This window comes from Rhinoraja longicauda, chromosome 3, assembly GCF_053455715.1.
Source record: "Rhinoraja longicauda isolate Sanriku21f chromosome 3, sRhiLon1.1, whole genome shotgun sequence".
Lineage (NCBI taxonomy): Eukaryota > Metazoa > Chordata > Chondrichthyes > Rajiformes > Arhynchobatidae > Rhinoraja > Rhinoraja longicauda.
This window is the reverse complement of record NC_135955.1, coordinates 91,160,451-91,177,423: the sequence shown is the minus strand read 5'-3', so window position 1 is coordinate 91,177,423 and position 16,973 is coordinate 91,160,451. Positions and strand designations below refer to the sequence as shown.

The 16,973-nt window shown below is 47.1% G+C and overlaps 1 protein-coding gene across 2 annotated transcripts in view; it reads left to right on the top strand.

The window, feature by feature from the left end:
- Positions 1–4,378: 4,378 nt before the first annotated feature.
- The window catches only part of asb5b (ankyrin repeat and SOCS box containing 5b), a 59,385-nt gene continuing 46,790 nt past the window's right edge, over positions 4,379–16,973 (top strand). For both annotated transcript variants that reach the window (XM_078397077.1, XM_078397078.1), the window contains exon 1: positions 4,379–4,747. In XM_078397077.1, the coding sequence (XP_078253203.1) occupies positions 4,522–4,747 (226 nt within the window). In that variant the 5' untranslated portion in view covers positions 4,379–4,521. The remainder of the gene's footprint in view (positions 4,748–16,973) is intronic.

Genomic DNA, 16,973 nt, shown 5'->3' with positions numbered 1-16,973 from the left:
GTATTGGGAGAGAGTGGGGACTTTAATTGGGGGGGTATGAGGAGAGTGGAGGGAGGTCTGCTTTAATGGGGGGAGTCTGCTTGCATGGGGGTTTATAGTGGGTAGCTATAGTGGGTAGCTATAGTGGGGGGGGGGTATGGGGAGAGTGGGGACTTTAATGGGGGGGTTATAGTGGGGGGTATGGGGAGAGAGTGGAGGGAGGTCTGCTTTAATGGAGGGGGTCTGCTTGCATGGGGGTTTATAGGGGGTAGCTTTAATGGGGGGGGAGAGGTACGGGGTGGTCTGCTTTATTGGGGAGGGGTTATGGTCGAGGGGTGGGAGCTAAAGGGAGAGAGTGGAGGGGTGGCTTTAATTGGGGGTGGGGGTATAGGGAAGAGGGGGTGGTCTGCTTTAATGGGGAGTTATAGTCGAGGGGTGGGGGCTATAGGGAGAGAGTGGAGGGTGACTTTAATTGGGGGGGTGGGATGTATAGGGAGAGAGTGGGGGTGGAAGGTTATAGTGGGGGGGTGGTCTGCTTTAATGGGGGGGTTATAGTTGGGTTGGGGGTTATAGGGAGAGAGTGGAGGGGTGGCTTTAATTGGGGTGGGGGGGTATAGGGAGAGGGTGGGGGGGTATAGGGAGAGGGTGGGGGGGGGGTATAGGGAGAGGGTGGGGGGGTATAGGGAGAGGGTGGGGGGGGTATAGGGAGAGGGTGGGGGGGTATAGGGAGAGGGTGGGGGGGGGTATAGGGAGAGGGTGGGGGGGGGTTATAGGGAGAGGGTGGGTGGGGGGTATAGGGAGAGGGTGGGTGGGGGGTATAGGGAGAGGGTGGGGGGGGTATAGGGAGAGGGTGGGGGGGTGTCTTCTATCTTGTGCTCATCACCTCCGAAGAGTCCACCAGGGACTATACTGGAAGTATCCTACACCCACTAGGGACAATTTTACATTCACACCAAGCCAATGAACCTTTTCTGCTTTCTGCTGCACAACCGCCAACAGCTAGGCTATCTGGTGCAGGTTTCGCTTGCGTGGGTACCGGTTGCAAAAGGGTTATTTAGATTTTTATGTGGGCAAATTTGGTGAGAATGACCCATGTCCAAGTTGTCCAGCTGTGACTTGAAGAGTGACAAGGTTGGTGCACATCTGGCGGTGTCGGGAAGGATGTTCCACCCTAGGATAGTCCATGGATATAGTGACTGTAGGTAGCTATTTTTGTTTGCTCTAATTCTGGTATAAATGACGTGACCTGAGGACTGTCTTGTAAATTTCTGTGTATTGGATTGAATGAAGTGAGATATGTTACTGGGGGTGATGCCATGAGTCTCCTTGGAGACAGTACATAAGCGAGCTTTGATGTGTCTTGACTCCAACGATATTTTGGCGGATATTGGGGGTTATAGGGAGAGGGTGGGGGGGTGGTGGGTGGTCTGCTTTAATGGGGGAGGGGTTATAAGTAGAGAGTGGGAGGGGGTGGCTTTAATGGGGACAGTTTTTGCAAATATTTTTTTATTCTGAATTAAGTTTATTTTAGGGATTAAAAATCAGGGATCCGAGCTGAGTCAGTGATGTAAACATCCTGAAAAAGTACATCGAACAATGAGTTGCCATGCCCATCGTGCACAAGGTCAAGCAGCAAGTCAAACCCCGACCTTTCACAACCTGAAGCCTGCTCCTTGCATGGGGCCACAGGTGGTCCAGTCCTCCCAATATTTCAGCATTGGAGACAGCTTTCATTGTGGGAGAAGCCGTGACCATCTGACATTCCATTGCTGTAGTGTAGCTCAGAAATGACCAGAACACAAAGTGCTGGAGGAACTCCACGTGTCAAACAGCATCTGCAGAGGCAAAGGGCAGATGAAGTTTCGAGTTAGGACCCTTCTTCAAACTGATGGGAGTAGGAGAGGAGAAAGCTGGAAAAGAGAGGTGGAAAAGAGACAAAGCCTGGCAAGTGACAGGTGGATACAGGTGAAGGGGATGATTGGCAAATGGGTGGGGTAACATTACAGTTTGCAGTCTCCTAGAACTTGAATGAATAAGTTTATTGGCCAAGTATGTGCATATACAAGGAATGTGCCTTGGTGCTCTGCTCACAAATGACAACACAAACATACAGTTAACTTTTAAGAATGAAACATAACCACATCAAAACCATAAGGATACCACATTACAGTCTGAACATGTGGGTGAAAATAAACCAGAGCAAAAAAGAGACTACAGACTTTGGTTATTGAGTAGAACTATCACTCGCTGAAAAAAAAGCAGTTTTTATGTCTGGCTGTGGCTGCTTTGACAGTCCGGAGTCGCCTTCCAGAGGGAAGTGCTTCAAAGAGTTTGTGGCCAGGGTGAGAGGGGTCAGAGATGATCTTGCCCGCTAGCTTCCTGGCCCTTGCAGTGTACAGTTCGTCAATGGGGGGAAGGTTGCAGCCAACAACCTTCTCAGCTGTGCGAACGATCCGTTGCAGCCTCTGGATGTGGTGCTTGGTGGCTGAGCCAAACCAGACCATGATGGAGAAGGTGAGGACGGACTCAATGATATTTATTCTTCCCAATAACAAAACAAAATGACACCTTTCAGTGGCACCATTTTGCGCGTAGCACAGCTGCAAAGATTCAAATATAGCCGCACTGAACTTATTTGTGGTTAAAATTAGAGATGGCGGGATTCAATATTAGCTTCTGTACTTGTTATTATATTGAACGCAGACCTACTTAGTTTTTGGCAAATTTAGAATTCCACTTTGATACGAGCCAACAGTTGTCTTTAGCGATTAGCCGGTGTTATGGGGATGGTAGCGTGAAGAGATGTTACGATGCACCAACAGGGATCAACTATTCAGAGTTTCTCAGCTGCTCAGTTGTACATTGGCAGTACATCGCACCTAAATTCAGATAAAATAAAAATAGAATCTCCACTACAATAGCCGATGGAACTGTAATGGAGGGGAATATATGACAGGGTCTATATTTACCCTACTCCTTTTTTTAGCTGTTCTTTTGCAATCTTTTCCAGAAAATCACTCAACATTAAGTTTAATTCCATTAAAGCCAATGCAATGTTGGCCTTCATAACAAGAGGAGTTGAGTATAGGAGCAAAGAGGTCCTTCTGCAGTTGTACAGGGCCCTAGTGAGACCGCACCTGGAGTTTTGTGCAGTTTTGGTCTCCAAATTTGAGGAAGGATATTCTTGCTATTGAGGGCGTGCAGCGTAGGTTTACTAGGTTAATTCCCGGAATGGTGGGACTGTCATATGTTGAAAGACTGGAGCGACTAGGCTTGTATACACTGGAATTTAGAAGGATGAGAGAAGATCTTATCGAAACATATAAGATTATTAAGGGGTTGGACACGTTAGAGGCAGGAAACATGTTCCCAATGTTGGGGGAGTCCAGAACAAGGAGCCACAGTTTAAGAATAAGGGGTAGGCCATTTAGAACTGAGATGAGGAAAAACTTTTTCAGTCAGAGAGTTGTGGATCTGTGGAATTCTCTGCCTCAGAAGGCAGTGGAGGCCAATTCTCTGAATGCATTCAAGAGAGAGCTAGATAGAGTTCTTAAGGATAGCGGAGTCAGGGGGTATGGGGAGAAGGCAGGAACGGGGTACTGATTGAGGATGATCAGCCATGATCATATTGAATGGTGGTGCTGGCTCGAAGGGCCGAATGGCCTCCTCCTGCACCTATTGTCTATTAATAGCATTTGACTTTACCTAATACAATTGCTTCCCACCATCTGTATCAGATTGCCAGCTGTTGAAGGCAACACAGAAGCTGATCGCAACAACAATTAATTTATTGCCAAATGGATGATAAAGTCACACAAATCACAAAATGAGTCAAATGCCCACATTTGGTAAACACCATCACTCCACTCACAACAGCTTGTGTGTCATGGGTACATACATTCCTCAGTCCTAAAGTTTGAGAGGGGATCTTATAGAGACATAACATTATAAAAGGACTGGACAAGTTAGATGCAGGAAAAATGTTCCCAATGTTGGGGGAATCCAGAACCAGGGGCCACAGTCTAAGAATAAAGGGGAGGCCATTTAAAACTGAGGAACATTTTCACCCAGAGAGTTATGAATTTGTGGAATTCTCTGCCACAGAGGGCAGTGGAGACCAATTCACTGGATGGGTTTAAAAGAGAGTTAGATAGAGCTCGAGGGGCGAGTGGAATCAAGGGATATGGGGAGAAGGCAGGCACGGGTTACTGATTGTAGATGATCAGCCATGATCACAATGGATGGCGGTGCTGGCTCGAATGCCCTTCTCCTGCACCTATTTTCTATGTTTCTATGACTCAGTTCATTCTTGATTTTACAACTGAATATCATGTGGGGAGTCGTAAAAATAGTCACTTTGTTGTACAAATAGTTTTGTCAGATGAGCAGACCGGTGCCAAGGAGCATTATTAGTGTATCGACCAAATAAAAAAAGCTCCATGACAAATGTGCCTCAAATAGACGGAGCCGGCACCGTCACCGTCACTACCAAGCCGTGCTTATTTTGTCAGGAGATTCAGGGCCAGCGCAGTCGGCGTTCACATGAAAAGAGTTTACATTAGCCGAGGGGAAGCAATGACGGCCGTGGAGAACTACCGCTTCTCCCAGCACTTGGCCAATGTCTACTTCACCATCTTCGCCCTCTTCTGTTTCAAACTCTTTGTGAAAATCAGCCTGGGTATTCTGAGCCACTTCTACATCGTGAAGGGGAACCGCGCCGAGGCCGCCCGGATCGCAGCAGAGTTTTATGGAGCCGCTCCAACACAAGGTTAGTATAAGAAAATAACTGCATATGCTGGTACAAATCGAAGGTATTTATTCACAAAGTGCTGGTGCATATGCTGGTACTGCTGCAGATGCTGCCCGACCTGCTGTTACTTCAGCACTTTGTGAATAAATACCAACACAAGGTCAGTCTGCGTTTGTGTGCCCGGCCCGATCTGTTCTCCGTCCCCCCCCTCGCTGTCATTGTGATGGATGTCATTGGCTTCTCAGCTCAGGAAGAGAAGCAGCAAAATGACCTGACGTGCTGAGTATTCCCAGCACTTTCACCTGTTGTCTAATTCCACCTGCTGCAAGTTTTTATTTGACTTTGCCGTGAGTTCCTGCCATCTAGCCCGGTCACACCTAGCTCGTCTCTCTGCTTCAGCACGAAAGAGTTTGTGCTAAGTTTCTAACTGAGTCTGGCATTTGTTTTTGGCATTGAACATTCTAGCAGTGCTGCCAAATGTTATCCGTGATCCTGTTGTATCTGATACTGTAGTATAAGAAAGTAACTGCAGATGCTGGTACAAATCGAAGGTATTTATTCACAAAATGCTGGAATAACTCAGTAGGTCAGGCATCTGATACTGTGGTTATCACCTGCTCCCTTACAAGCCCTTTGCAAATGATGTGTTACTGTCTGTCTGTTATCCTTCCAACCACCGTATGAATACAGAGGCTGACGTGTGTGGAAGCATAATACAGTGTTCAACGTTCCATCAAGTTATTAAAAACAGTTTGTGAGTGTCAGGAACTATCATTAGATCAATTTAAAAGTAATTGAGTTATTAACTTTGATTATGTCGAATATAAATGATTCATTGCAGCTCCTGTCTTTTTGTTGATCTTGTTAGGTACTGAACTTAATTTTAGTAAACATATTATGCAACAATATATTAAAACAAATTGAAAACAATGTTTACAGCTGTAGGGAATGCACGTCCAAGAGTTGCAAGAGAGCTTGGATCCAGGTGAAATAAGATTCTATGTTGAAATGATGGGCAGAGGAATCTGATGAACCTTGGCGGACTTCAACACCAAATAGCCAAATGTAGCCGTAAATGTGTCAGTTAACATTAACGACTCGGACTGAATGGTCTGCAGAAAGGTCACTAGGGAAAGGGTAGTGTGGTCTAGGCTTATATTGTCACATATACCGAACTACAGTGGAAAGCTAGCCAAACAGATGGATAGGTATAATTATGTCAAACTCAAGTACAACAGGTGGAGCAAAGGGGAAGATACAGAGTGCAGAATATAGTTTTTGGCATCAGTTCCACAGACAAAGTCCAATATCCGCAATGGGGTAGAGGTGAATAGGACAGTACCCTAGCTTATGGAAGATTATTTTGGCTGCTTTCCCGAGGCAGCGTAAGGTGTAGATGGAGTCAATGGTGGGGAGTGTGGTGTGTGTGATGGACTGGGCTACATCTACAATGGTGGGGAGCGTGGTGTGTGTGATGGGTTGTGCTACATCCACAACTTTGCAAGAGAATCTATGGTCTGGGGCAGAATTGGTTGGCAGACAGAAAGCAAAGAGAAGGAGTAAACGGGTCCTTTTCAGAATGACAGGCAGTGGCGAGTGGAGTGCCGCAAGGCTCGGTGTTGGGGCCGCAACTGTTTACCATATATATTAATGATTTGGAAGAGGGAATTAGAAGCAACACTAGCAAGTTTGTGGATGACACAAAGCTGGGTAACTGTAAACTGTGAAGAGGATGTTAGGAGGTTGCAGGGTGACCTGGATAGGTTGAGTGAGTGGGCCGATGCGTGGCAGATGCAGTATAATATAGATAAATGTGAGGTTATCCACTTTGGTGGCAGAAACAAGGAGGCAGATTATTATCTCAATGGTGTTGGGTTAGGTAAGGGGGAAGTGCAGCGAGACCTGGGTGTCTGTACACCAGTCACTGAAAGTTGGTGTGCAGGTACAGCAGGCAGTGAAGAAAGCTAAAGGCATGTTTGCCTTCATAACAAGAGGATTTCAGTATAGGAGTAAAAAGGTTCTTCTGCAGTTGTACAGGGTCCTGGTAAGACCACATCTGGAGTATTGTGTTCAGTTTTAGTCTCCTAATTTGAGGACGGACATCCTTGTAATTGAGGCAGTGAAGCGTAGGTTCAAGAGATTGAACCCTGGGATGGCGGGACAGTCATATGAGGAAATATTGAAAAGACTAGGCTTGTATTCACTGGAGTTTAGAAGGATGAGAGGGGTTCTTATAGAAACATATAAAATTGTAAAAGGACTGGACAAGCTAGATGCAGGAAAAATGTTCCCAGTGTTGGGGGAGTCCAGAACCAGGGGCCACAGTCTTAGAATAAAGGGGAGGCCATTTAAAACTGAGGTGAGAAGAAACTTTTTCACCCAGAGAGTTGTGAATATGTGGAATTCTCTGCCACAAAGGGCAGTGGAGGCCAATTCACTGGATGGATTTAAAAGAGAGTTAGATAGAGCTCTAGGGGCTAGTGGAATCAAGGGATATGGGGAGAAGGCAGGCACGGGTTATTGATTGCGGACAATCAGCCATGATCACAATGAATGGCGGTGCTGGCTCGAAGGGGCGAATGGCCTCCTCCTGCACCTATTTTCTATGTTTCTAACTAGTATACGGGGTGATTGCTGGTTGGTGTGGGGTCGATAGGCCAAATGTTCTGGCTCCACTCAGTATCTCTAAACTAAACTAAACTCAGGACCCTGATCGTAACTTGAGATGCACGTGTCCCAACAAGTCTAGGCTGGGACATCTGACTTGCGCAAGGGGCTCGGTGGAGGGGAACGGGTCTGCACAGGTTTCAGCAGAGCTCTCTGTTGGGGAAGTCCAGTCCCAGAATTGTTTAATCCTTGCCTTTTAAAAAGGATGCAGCTTTATAAGACTTTGTTTAGGCCGCATTTGGAGTATGACATGCAGTTCTGGTCAACCATTAATACAAAGGACGTTGGTGCTTTGGAAAGGGTGCAGAGGAGGTTTACCAGCATGTTGCCTGCATTGGGGAGTATTAGCTACTGAGAGAGGTTGGTCACACTTGCATTGTTTACTCTGGAACACTGATGGTTGAGGGGTCGGGTTGCCAACTGTCCCCTATTAGCCAGGATATCCCGTATTTTGGGCTAAATTAGTTTGTCCCATATCAAGTCAAGTCAAGTTTATTTGTCTCACACATATAAATGTACAGTGAAATGAAAGATTACCCACAGTCCAACAACAAGAGCAATAAAAGAGCAATAAAAATAAGCAATAACACACACAATCAAACAAAAAGAAACATCCATCACAGTGAGTCTCCTCCAGTCCCCTCCTCACTGTGATGGAAGGCCAGAATGTCTTTTCTCTTCCCCTGCCATCTTCTCCCGCGGTCAGGCTGTTGTCGTTGCCATGTTCCAGGCCGCGCCGGACGGTGAAAGGTCCACAGTGGGCCGACCCAAGCCCTGCGATCCGGGGCGGGTGAACACGCTGCCGCTGCCGGAGATCCCGATGTCGGCCCCCACCCAGGGCAGGGGCTGCGAGCCTCCACAGGCAAGTCCCAGGTGGAGGCCGCCAGCTCCAGGTGCATGGCCGGTGGTAGGCTGCAGCGGGAACGGAGACACGGCCCAGAAACAAATGGTCGCATCTCCGCTCGGAAGAGACAACTTTATATTTACATTTACAGTTCCCGTGATCCCGAGTGAGATAGTTGTCACCCCTATTGAGGGGGATCTTGTAGAGGTATACAAAATGATGAGAGGCATAGATAGGATAGACAGTCTGAACTTTTGTCCCAGGATGGAAGAATAAAAGACTACAGGGCAGAGCTTTAGGGTGAGAAGGGAACAGTTTAAAGGAGATGCGTGGGCGAAGTTGTTTACAATGAGGCTGGTGAGCTCCCAGAACACTGCCAGGGGTGGTGGTGGAGGCAAATACCATGGTGGTATTTAGGAGACCTTTGTATCGGCACATGGACATGCAGATACTGGAGGAATATGGACCATGTTCAGGCAGATTAGAGTTTGTCTTGGCATCATGATGCGCAATGACATTGAGGCTCAAAGAGAAGGTGGACACAAAATGCTGGAGTAACTCAGCGGGTCAGGCAGTATCTCTGGAGAGAAGGAATAGGTGACGTTTCAGGTCAAGACCCTTCTTCAGACTGCCTAGACACACTGTTAGATTTACTGTCTTTGAGATGGGTTGTTAATCTGGGGTTGGGTTTTGCTTGATGGATTTATTTTGATAATTTGAAAAAGACTCAGGAAATATTCCGTTGGTCCGTCCCCCCCCCCCCTCGCATTTAACATTTCCAAGAAAAATAGGTCTTGTGATAATGATCACATTCTTATTGATGCAAGAGAAACCGATGAATGCAGCGGCAGACAAGCGGGCACGCAGAAAGGAGCGCAGCAACTTCAGCAGACCAGAGACCACACACAAATGTGACCTTTGCCACAGAGACTGTCACTTCCACATTGGTCTCTTCAGCCACAAGCGACGCTGCTGTAGCCGAGGTGTGGAGCAAGCAGCCAACTAGGATGCATCACCCATGGTCAGCCATGACCCAGGGGGGCTAAACTGATGCAAGGTTGTGTGAACATGAGCGATTGCCTTCAGGTTGACATGTGTTTCCTGTCATCCCCAGCAGGCTGCAGAGAATTTGCTTGTCCACGTGAAGCTCACACAGTAACGTGGAGTCATGCCGCATGGAGACAGATAGTTGGCCCAACTCATCAATGCTGACCAGAATGCTCACTCCGCACTAAAATACTGATGCAATACAAAAGAATGTTTCTTGTGTTAGAATCTGTACCTGGGGCAATACGTGTGAATGACTCAAATGTAATCATGTATTGAAAGACTGGAGCGACTAGGCTTGAGTTACTCCAGCACTCTGTGAAACGTCACCTATCCATGTTCTCCACAGATGCTGCCTGACCCGCTGAGTTACTCCAGCACTCTGTGAAACGTCACCTATCCATGTTCTCCACAGATGCTGCCTGACCCACTGAGTTACTCCAGCACTCTGTGAAACGTCACCTATCCATGTTCTCCACAGATGCTGCCTGACCCGCTGAGTTACTCCAGCATTTCGTGCCCAGCATTGCATCTACAGTTCCTTGTTTCTACATAGCGATTCTCACTTTGTATTGAGGTTAATTTAAACTATCCTGCTGTTAGGGTGGTATTGAAATGTTGTCTCGTGGTCCAGTTTCCCAGAAGTTCAGATGCTTGTCTCGTCATCAGACTGACATGTTCCACAGCTCAGACTGCACTTGGCCCATAACACAACTCATTGAAAACTTCCGCCTGACACATACCCAGATATGTCGATGGTTTGATCTTTATAACTCCGTGAGCTATCACTGTGACACAAGCAGTGGGTCAGTCTCTCAGCTATCCTTGCCCGTATACTCACCAGCAATGCCCACATTCCACTCCCTGGCACAGTCTCACGTTACACATTGCTCACCAGTCTATAAATACTGTTAGAAGGAAGCTTGACTTGTTTTATCACAACTTTTCAATTACAATTTGACCATTGATAAGATGACCTTTTAGAGTTCACTGTAATATGGGTCAGAACACATTTCTGGAGAAACTCAGCAGGTCAGGCAGCATGTGTAGGGAGGAACTGCAGATGCTGGTTTACACCGAATATAGACACAAAATGCTGGAGTAACTCAGCGGGTCAGGCAGCATCTGTGGAGAACATGGATAGGTGATGTTTCACAGAGCGCTGGAGTAACTCAGCGGGTCAGGCAGCATCTGTGGAGAACATGGATAGGTGACGTTTCACAGAGCGCTGGAGTAGCTCAGTGGGTCAGGCAGCATCTGTGGAGTACATGGATAGGTGACGTTTCACAGAGCGCTGGAGTAGCTCAGTGGGTCAGGCAGCATCTGTGGAGTACATGGATAGGTGACATTTCGGGTCGAGAGTGTCTTGCCGTATCTGTGGAGGGAATGAACAGACAACATTTTGGGGTTGGGACCCCTCTTTAGGGGATGGGACCCCTCTTTAGGGGTTGGGAAAGAGAGTTTGTGGAGTGTCTCCGAGATGGATACTTGGAACAGCTTGTACTGGAGCCTACTAGGGAGAGGCAATTCTGGATTTAGGTAATGAACCTGATCTGATAAGGGGACTCGAGGTAAAAGAGCCATTAGGATGCAGTGATCACAATATGATAAGTTTTACTCTACAAATTGAGAAGGAGAAGGGTAATTCGGAAGTGTCAGTATTACAGCATAGCAAAGGGGATTACAGAGGCATGAGGCAGGAGTTGGCCAGAATTGACTGGAAGGAGGCCCTAGCAGGGAAGACTGTGGAACAGCAATGGCAGGTATTCCTGGGAATAATGCAGAGGTTGCAGGATCAATTTATCCCAAAGAGGAGGAAAGATTTCAAGGGGAGTAAGAGACACCCGTGGCTGACAAGGGAAGTCAAGGACAACATAAAAATAAAAGAGCAGAAGTACAACAAAGGAAAGAAGAGTGGGATGCCAGAGGATTGGGACTCTTAAAGAGCAACAAAAGATGACTAAGAAGGCAATACGGGGAGAAAAGATGAGGTACGAGGGTAAGCTAGCCAATAATATAAAGGAGGATAGTAAAAGCTTTTTTAGGTATGTAAAGAGGAAACTAATAGTCAAGGCAAATGTGGGTCCCTTGAAGACAGAAGCGGGGGAATTTATTATGGGGAACAAGGAAATGGCAGACGAGTTGAACCGGTACTTTGGATCTGTCTTCACTAAGGAAGATACAAACAATCTCCCAGATGTTCTAGTGGCCAGAGATCCTAGGGTGATGGAGGAACTGAAGGAAATCCACATTAGGCAGGTAATGGTGTTGGGTAGACTGATGGGACTGAAGGCTGATAAATCCCCAGGGCCTGATGGTCTGCATCCCAGAGTACTTAAGGAGGTGTCGCTAGAAATTGTGGACGCATTGGTGATCATTTTCCAATGTTCTATAGATTCAGGATCAGTTCCTGTGGATTGGAGGGTAGCTAATGTTGTCTCACTTTTTAAGAAAGGAGGGAGAGAGAAATTATAGACCAGTTAGTCTGACATCAGTGGTGGGGAAGATGCTGGAGTCAATTATAAAAAACGAAATTACGGAGCATTTGGATAGTAGTAACAGGATTGTTCCGAGTCAGCATGGATTTACGAAAGGGAAATCATGTTTGACTAATCTTCTGGAATTCTTTGAGGATGTAACCAGGAAAATTGACATGGGTGGATGTGGTGTACCATGACTTTCAGAAAGCCTTTGACAAGGTTCCACATAGGAGATTAGTGGGCAAAATTAGAGCACATGGTATTGGAGGTAGGGTACTGACATGGATAGAAAATTGGTTGACAGACAGAAAGCAAAGAGTGGGGATAAATGGGTCCCTTTCAGAATGGCAGGCAGTAACTAGTGGAGTACCGCAAGGCTCGGTGCTGGGACCGCAGCTATTTACAATATACATTAATGACTTGGATGAAGGGATTAAAAGTACCATTAGCAAATTTGCAGATGATACAAAGCTGGGTGGTAGTGTGAACTGTGAGGAAGATGCTATGAGGTTGCAGGGTGACTTGGACAGGTTGTGTGAGTTGTGTGTGACAGGTTCAGTCACTGAAAGGAAGCATGCAGGTACGGCAGATAGTGAAGAAAGCCAATGGAATATAAGCAAATAACTGCAGATACTGGTACAAATCGATTTATTCACAAAATGCTGGAGTAACTCAGCAGGTCAGGCAGCATCTCGGGAGAGAAGGAATGGGTGACGTTTCGGGTCGAGACACTTCTTCAGACTGATGTCAGGGGGGCGGGACAAAGGAAGGATATATGTGGAGACAGGAAAATAGAGGGAGATCTGGGAAGGGGGAGGGGAAGGGAGGGACAGTTTTGGTCTCCAAATTTGAGGAAGGATATTCTTGCTATTGAGGGCGTGCAGCGTAGGTTTACTAGGTTAATTCCCGGAATGGCGGGACTTTCATATGTTGAAAGGCTGGAGCGACTAGGCTTGTATACACTGGAATTTAGAAGGATGAGAGGAGATCTTATCGAAACGTATAAGATTATTAAGGGGTTGGACACGTTAGAGGCAGGAAACATGTTCCCAATGTTGGGGGAGTCCAGAACAAGGGGCCACAGTTTAAGAATAAGGGGTAGGCCATTTAGAACTGAGATGAGGAAAAACTTTTTAAGTCAGAGAGTTGTGAATCTGTGGAATTCTCTGCCTCAGAAGGCAGTGGAGGCCAATTCTCTGAATGCATTCAAGAGAGAGCTAGATAGAGCTCTTAAGGATAGCGGAGTCAGGGGGTATGGGGAGAAGGCAGGAACGGGGTACTGATTGAGAATGATCAGCCATGATCACATTGAATGGCGGTGTGTACAGGCTCGAAGGGCCGAATGGCCTCCTGCACCTATTGTCTATTTTAAAAGATTTCACAAGCTTGCTTCTTACATTTAATTCTACATAAACTGTGGGAAAAATGAGTTCCCAGCTCATTCGCACCACTTGAGGCTATGCTATGTTTGTATCAGATAGGGATAGAAGTGGAGCAGTGGTTTAAAGCTAGGTTCTGGCCCTCAAGCTTGCCTGTCCATTCCATCTGCAAGTATTCCCTGGGTCGCTACGGTGCACCGACACTTTGTATATTTGCAAGTTGAATCGGTGGTAAAGAAAGCAAACTCAATGCAAGCATTTGTTACAAGGGGGCTTGTGTACAAAAACAGGGGTGTGATGCTGAGGCTGTATAAGGCGCTGGTCACAAGGGGGTAATGCTGGGGCTGTATAAGGCGCTGGTCACAGGGGTGTGTGTAATGCTGGGGCTGTACAAGGCGCAGGTCACAGGGGGGTAATGCTGGGGCTGTACAAGGCGCTGGTCACAGGGGGGTAATGCTGGGGCTGTACAAGGCGCTGGTCACAGGGGTGTGTGATGCTGGGGCTGTACAAGGCGCTGGTCACAGGGGCGTGTGTAATGCTGAGGGTCTATAAAGTGCTGGTCAGGCCACATTTGGAATATTGTGAGCAGGTTTGGGCCCCATATCTGAGGAAGGATGTGCTGGCTCTGGAGAGGGTCCAGAGGAGGTTTACAAGAATGATCCCAGGAATGAGTGGGTTAACCTATGATGAGCGTTTGACGGCACTGGGCCTGTACTCGCTGGAGTTTAGAAGAATGAGGGGGGACTTCATTGAAACGTACAGAATAGTGAGCGGCCTGGATAGAGTGGATGTGGAGAGGATGTTTCCACTAGTGGGAGAGTTCAGGACCAGAGGGCACAACCTCAGAATTAAAGCACGTTCTTTTAGGAAGGAGATGAGGAGGAATTTCTTTAGTGAGAGGGCGGTGAATGTGTGAATCTGTGGAATTCTTTGCCGCAGAGGCCAAGTCAGTTGATATTTTTAAGACAGAGATAGATAGATTCTTGATTCGTGCAGGTGTCAGAGGTTTGGAGGAGAAGGCAGGAGAATGGGGTTAGGAGGGAGAGATAGATCAGCCATGATTGAATGGCGGAGTAGACTTGATGGGCCGAATGGCCTTATGGCCTAATTCTACTTCTATCACTTATGACCTTATCTCAAGCTTCCAGCATCTTGTTTTCTTCCTCCTCTGTAACACGGGTCATGTAGGCTATGGGCTATGTACCCCTTTGAACCCAGGTAATGATGTTGGCAATGACCACTGATCTGCAAGTTGCATGTGCATTTTCTGAAACGTGATGTGATATCCAAATAGTGTTTCTGCTTGTATACACGTGGGTTTTCTCCGAGATCTTCGGTTTCCTCCCACACTCCAAAGACATACAGGTATGTAGGTTAATTGGCTGGGCAAAATATGTCAAAATTGTCCCTAGTGGGTGTAGGATAGTGTTAGTGTGCAGGGATCGCAGGGTGGCATGGACCCAGAGGGCCGAAGGGCCTGTTTCTGTGCTGTATCTCTAAATCTAAAAAAATCTAAAATCATATGTATCTCGTCCTATTTAATTCTAGTCCCAAGTAATCCTGCAGCAGAGACACACAAACATTTAATTCTGAAGAAGAGTCCCGACCTGAAATGCCACCAATCCCTGTCATCCAGAGACCCGTTTGTTGTGCTACCTGACCCTCTGAGATGCTCCAGCTCTGTTTGCTTTTGTGTCGTGGTGGCTGTCTCTCTCGGTGGACGATGCTGGTCTACGTTCTATTGTGTTTATGAACTCTCAGGTGGCTGATGAGTCCAATCCTGGCTGTGAAGGTTCTTCGGCATCCAGGGCAGGTCATTCCAGATGTCAGGGCGGGCCATTCCAGATGTCAGGCCAGGCCATTCCAGATGTCAGGGCGGGTCATTCCAGATGTCAGGGCGGGTCATTCCAGATGTCAGGGCGGGTCATTCCAGATGTCAGGCCAGGTAATTCCAGATGTCAGATTGGCCTTTGGTTGTTGCTGCCTCTCTTTACCTTTACTTCTCTTTTCTTCTAATTCTGCGCCTCTGTTGGTTTTGAAGGTCGCTGTTCCGTTTTGGATGATGGTTGCCCAGAGTTTCCTGCCCTTGCCATTGGTTTCCCAGTTGTCCCTGTCCATTCCACCTTTCTTCACGCTGGTTTTTAAGGCGTCTTTGAATCTCTTCTTTTGTCCGCCTCTTGTACGTTTGCCTTTAAGCTGGGAGTAGAAGGTTTGCTTTGGTAGACGCTCGTCTTGCATCCGAACAACGTGACCACTCCGTCTTAGTTAGTCCTTGATGATGAAGGCTTCGATGCTTGATGTTTTTGCTTCATTCGGCACGCTCTTGTGTAGACCTGCGTCTGCTGTTCTTTGTTTGTACAGTGTGTACAATGAGTGCGATCACCATGAACTGTCTCCTTCGAATGGTCACGTCACACAGCAACAATTGCACTTTATACTGTTTTAACTGGTTCTTGTATTTGGTAGATACAAGGAACGGCAGACATTGGTTTACAAAATGACCACCCTTCTCCAGATGTTTGTATTTAGTGTTGGTGTTAGTTTGGAATTGGTTTGTCATTGTCACGTGTACTGAGGTACAGTGGAAAGCTCTACTCTGCGTGCTAGCCAGCCAATTCACTCCACATGTGAGTGTCATCAAGCCACTCCCACGTACAACATGTACTGGTACAAAGAGAAAAAACCACAGTGCAGAATGTAGTGCTGCAATGTTATAGCATTAGAGTTACAGAGAAAATGCAGATAATCACAAAGCGCAAGGTCACAATGAGGTAGGTTGGAAGATCGGGACGATACCCTATCTTATGGGAGGCCCGTTCAGTAATCTGATAACAGTGGGAAGAAGTTGTTCCTGAATATGATGGTGCATGCTCCCAAGCTTTTGTGTTGCCTATCAGATAGAAGCAGGGACAAGGAGGAATGACCAGGTGGGAAGTCTGTGGTGATGTTGACTGCTTTCCCGAGGCAGCGTGAAGTGTAGATGGAGTCAATGGTGGGGAGTGTGGTGTGTGTGATGGGCTGGGCTACATCTACAATGGTGGGGAGTGTGGTGTGTGTGATGGGCTGGGCTACATCTACAATGGTGGGGAGTGTGGTGTGTGATAGACTGGGCTACATCTACAATGGTGGGGAGTGTGGTGTGTGTGATGGGCTGGGCTATATCTACAATGGTGGGGAGTGTGGTGTGTGATAGACTGGGCTACATCTACCATGGTGGGGAGTGTGGTGTGTGTGATAGACTGGGCTACATCTACAATGGTGGGGAGTGTGGTGTGTGATAGACTGGGCTACATCTACAATGGTGGGGAGTGTGGTGTGTGTGATAGACTGGGCTACATCTACAATGGTGGGGAGTGTGGTGTGTGTGGGGGACTGGGCTACATCTACAATGGTGGGGAGTGTGGTGTGTGTGATAGACTGGGCTACACCTTGGGCAGAGTTGTTCCCAAACCAAGCTGTGATGTAATCTGGCAGTATGCTCTCTCAGGTGCATTTGTTGAAGTTTGTCAGAGTTGTTGGAAACATAGAGTCAGAACCATACATCACAGAAATAGGCCCCTCTGCCCAACTTGTCCATGCTGACCAAGATGTCCAGAGACACAAGTCCCACCTGCCCGCATTTGGCCAATATCCCTCTAAATTTTTCCTATACATATACCTGTACAAATAGTCTGAAGAAGGGTCTCGACCCGAAACGTCACCCATTCCTTCTCTCCTGAGATGCTGCCTGACCCGCTGAGTTACTCCAGCATTTTGTGTCTGCCTGTACAAATACCTTTGCTGAACTACCTGCCAGACCTACCTGCTCCGGCAGCTCGTTCCATATA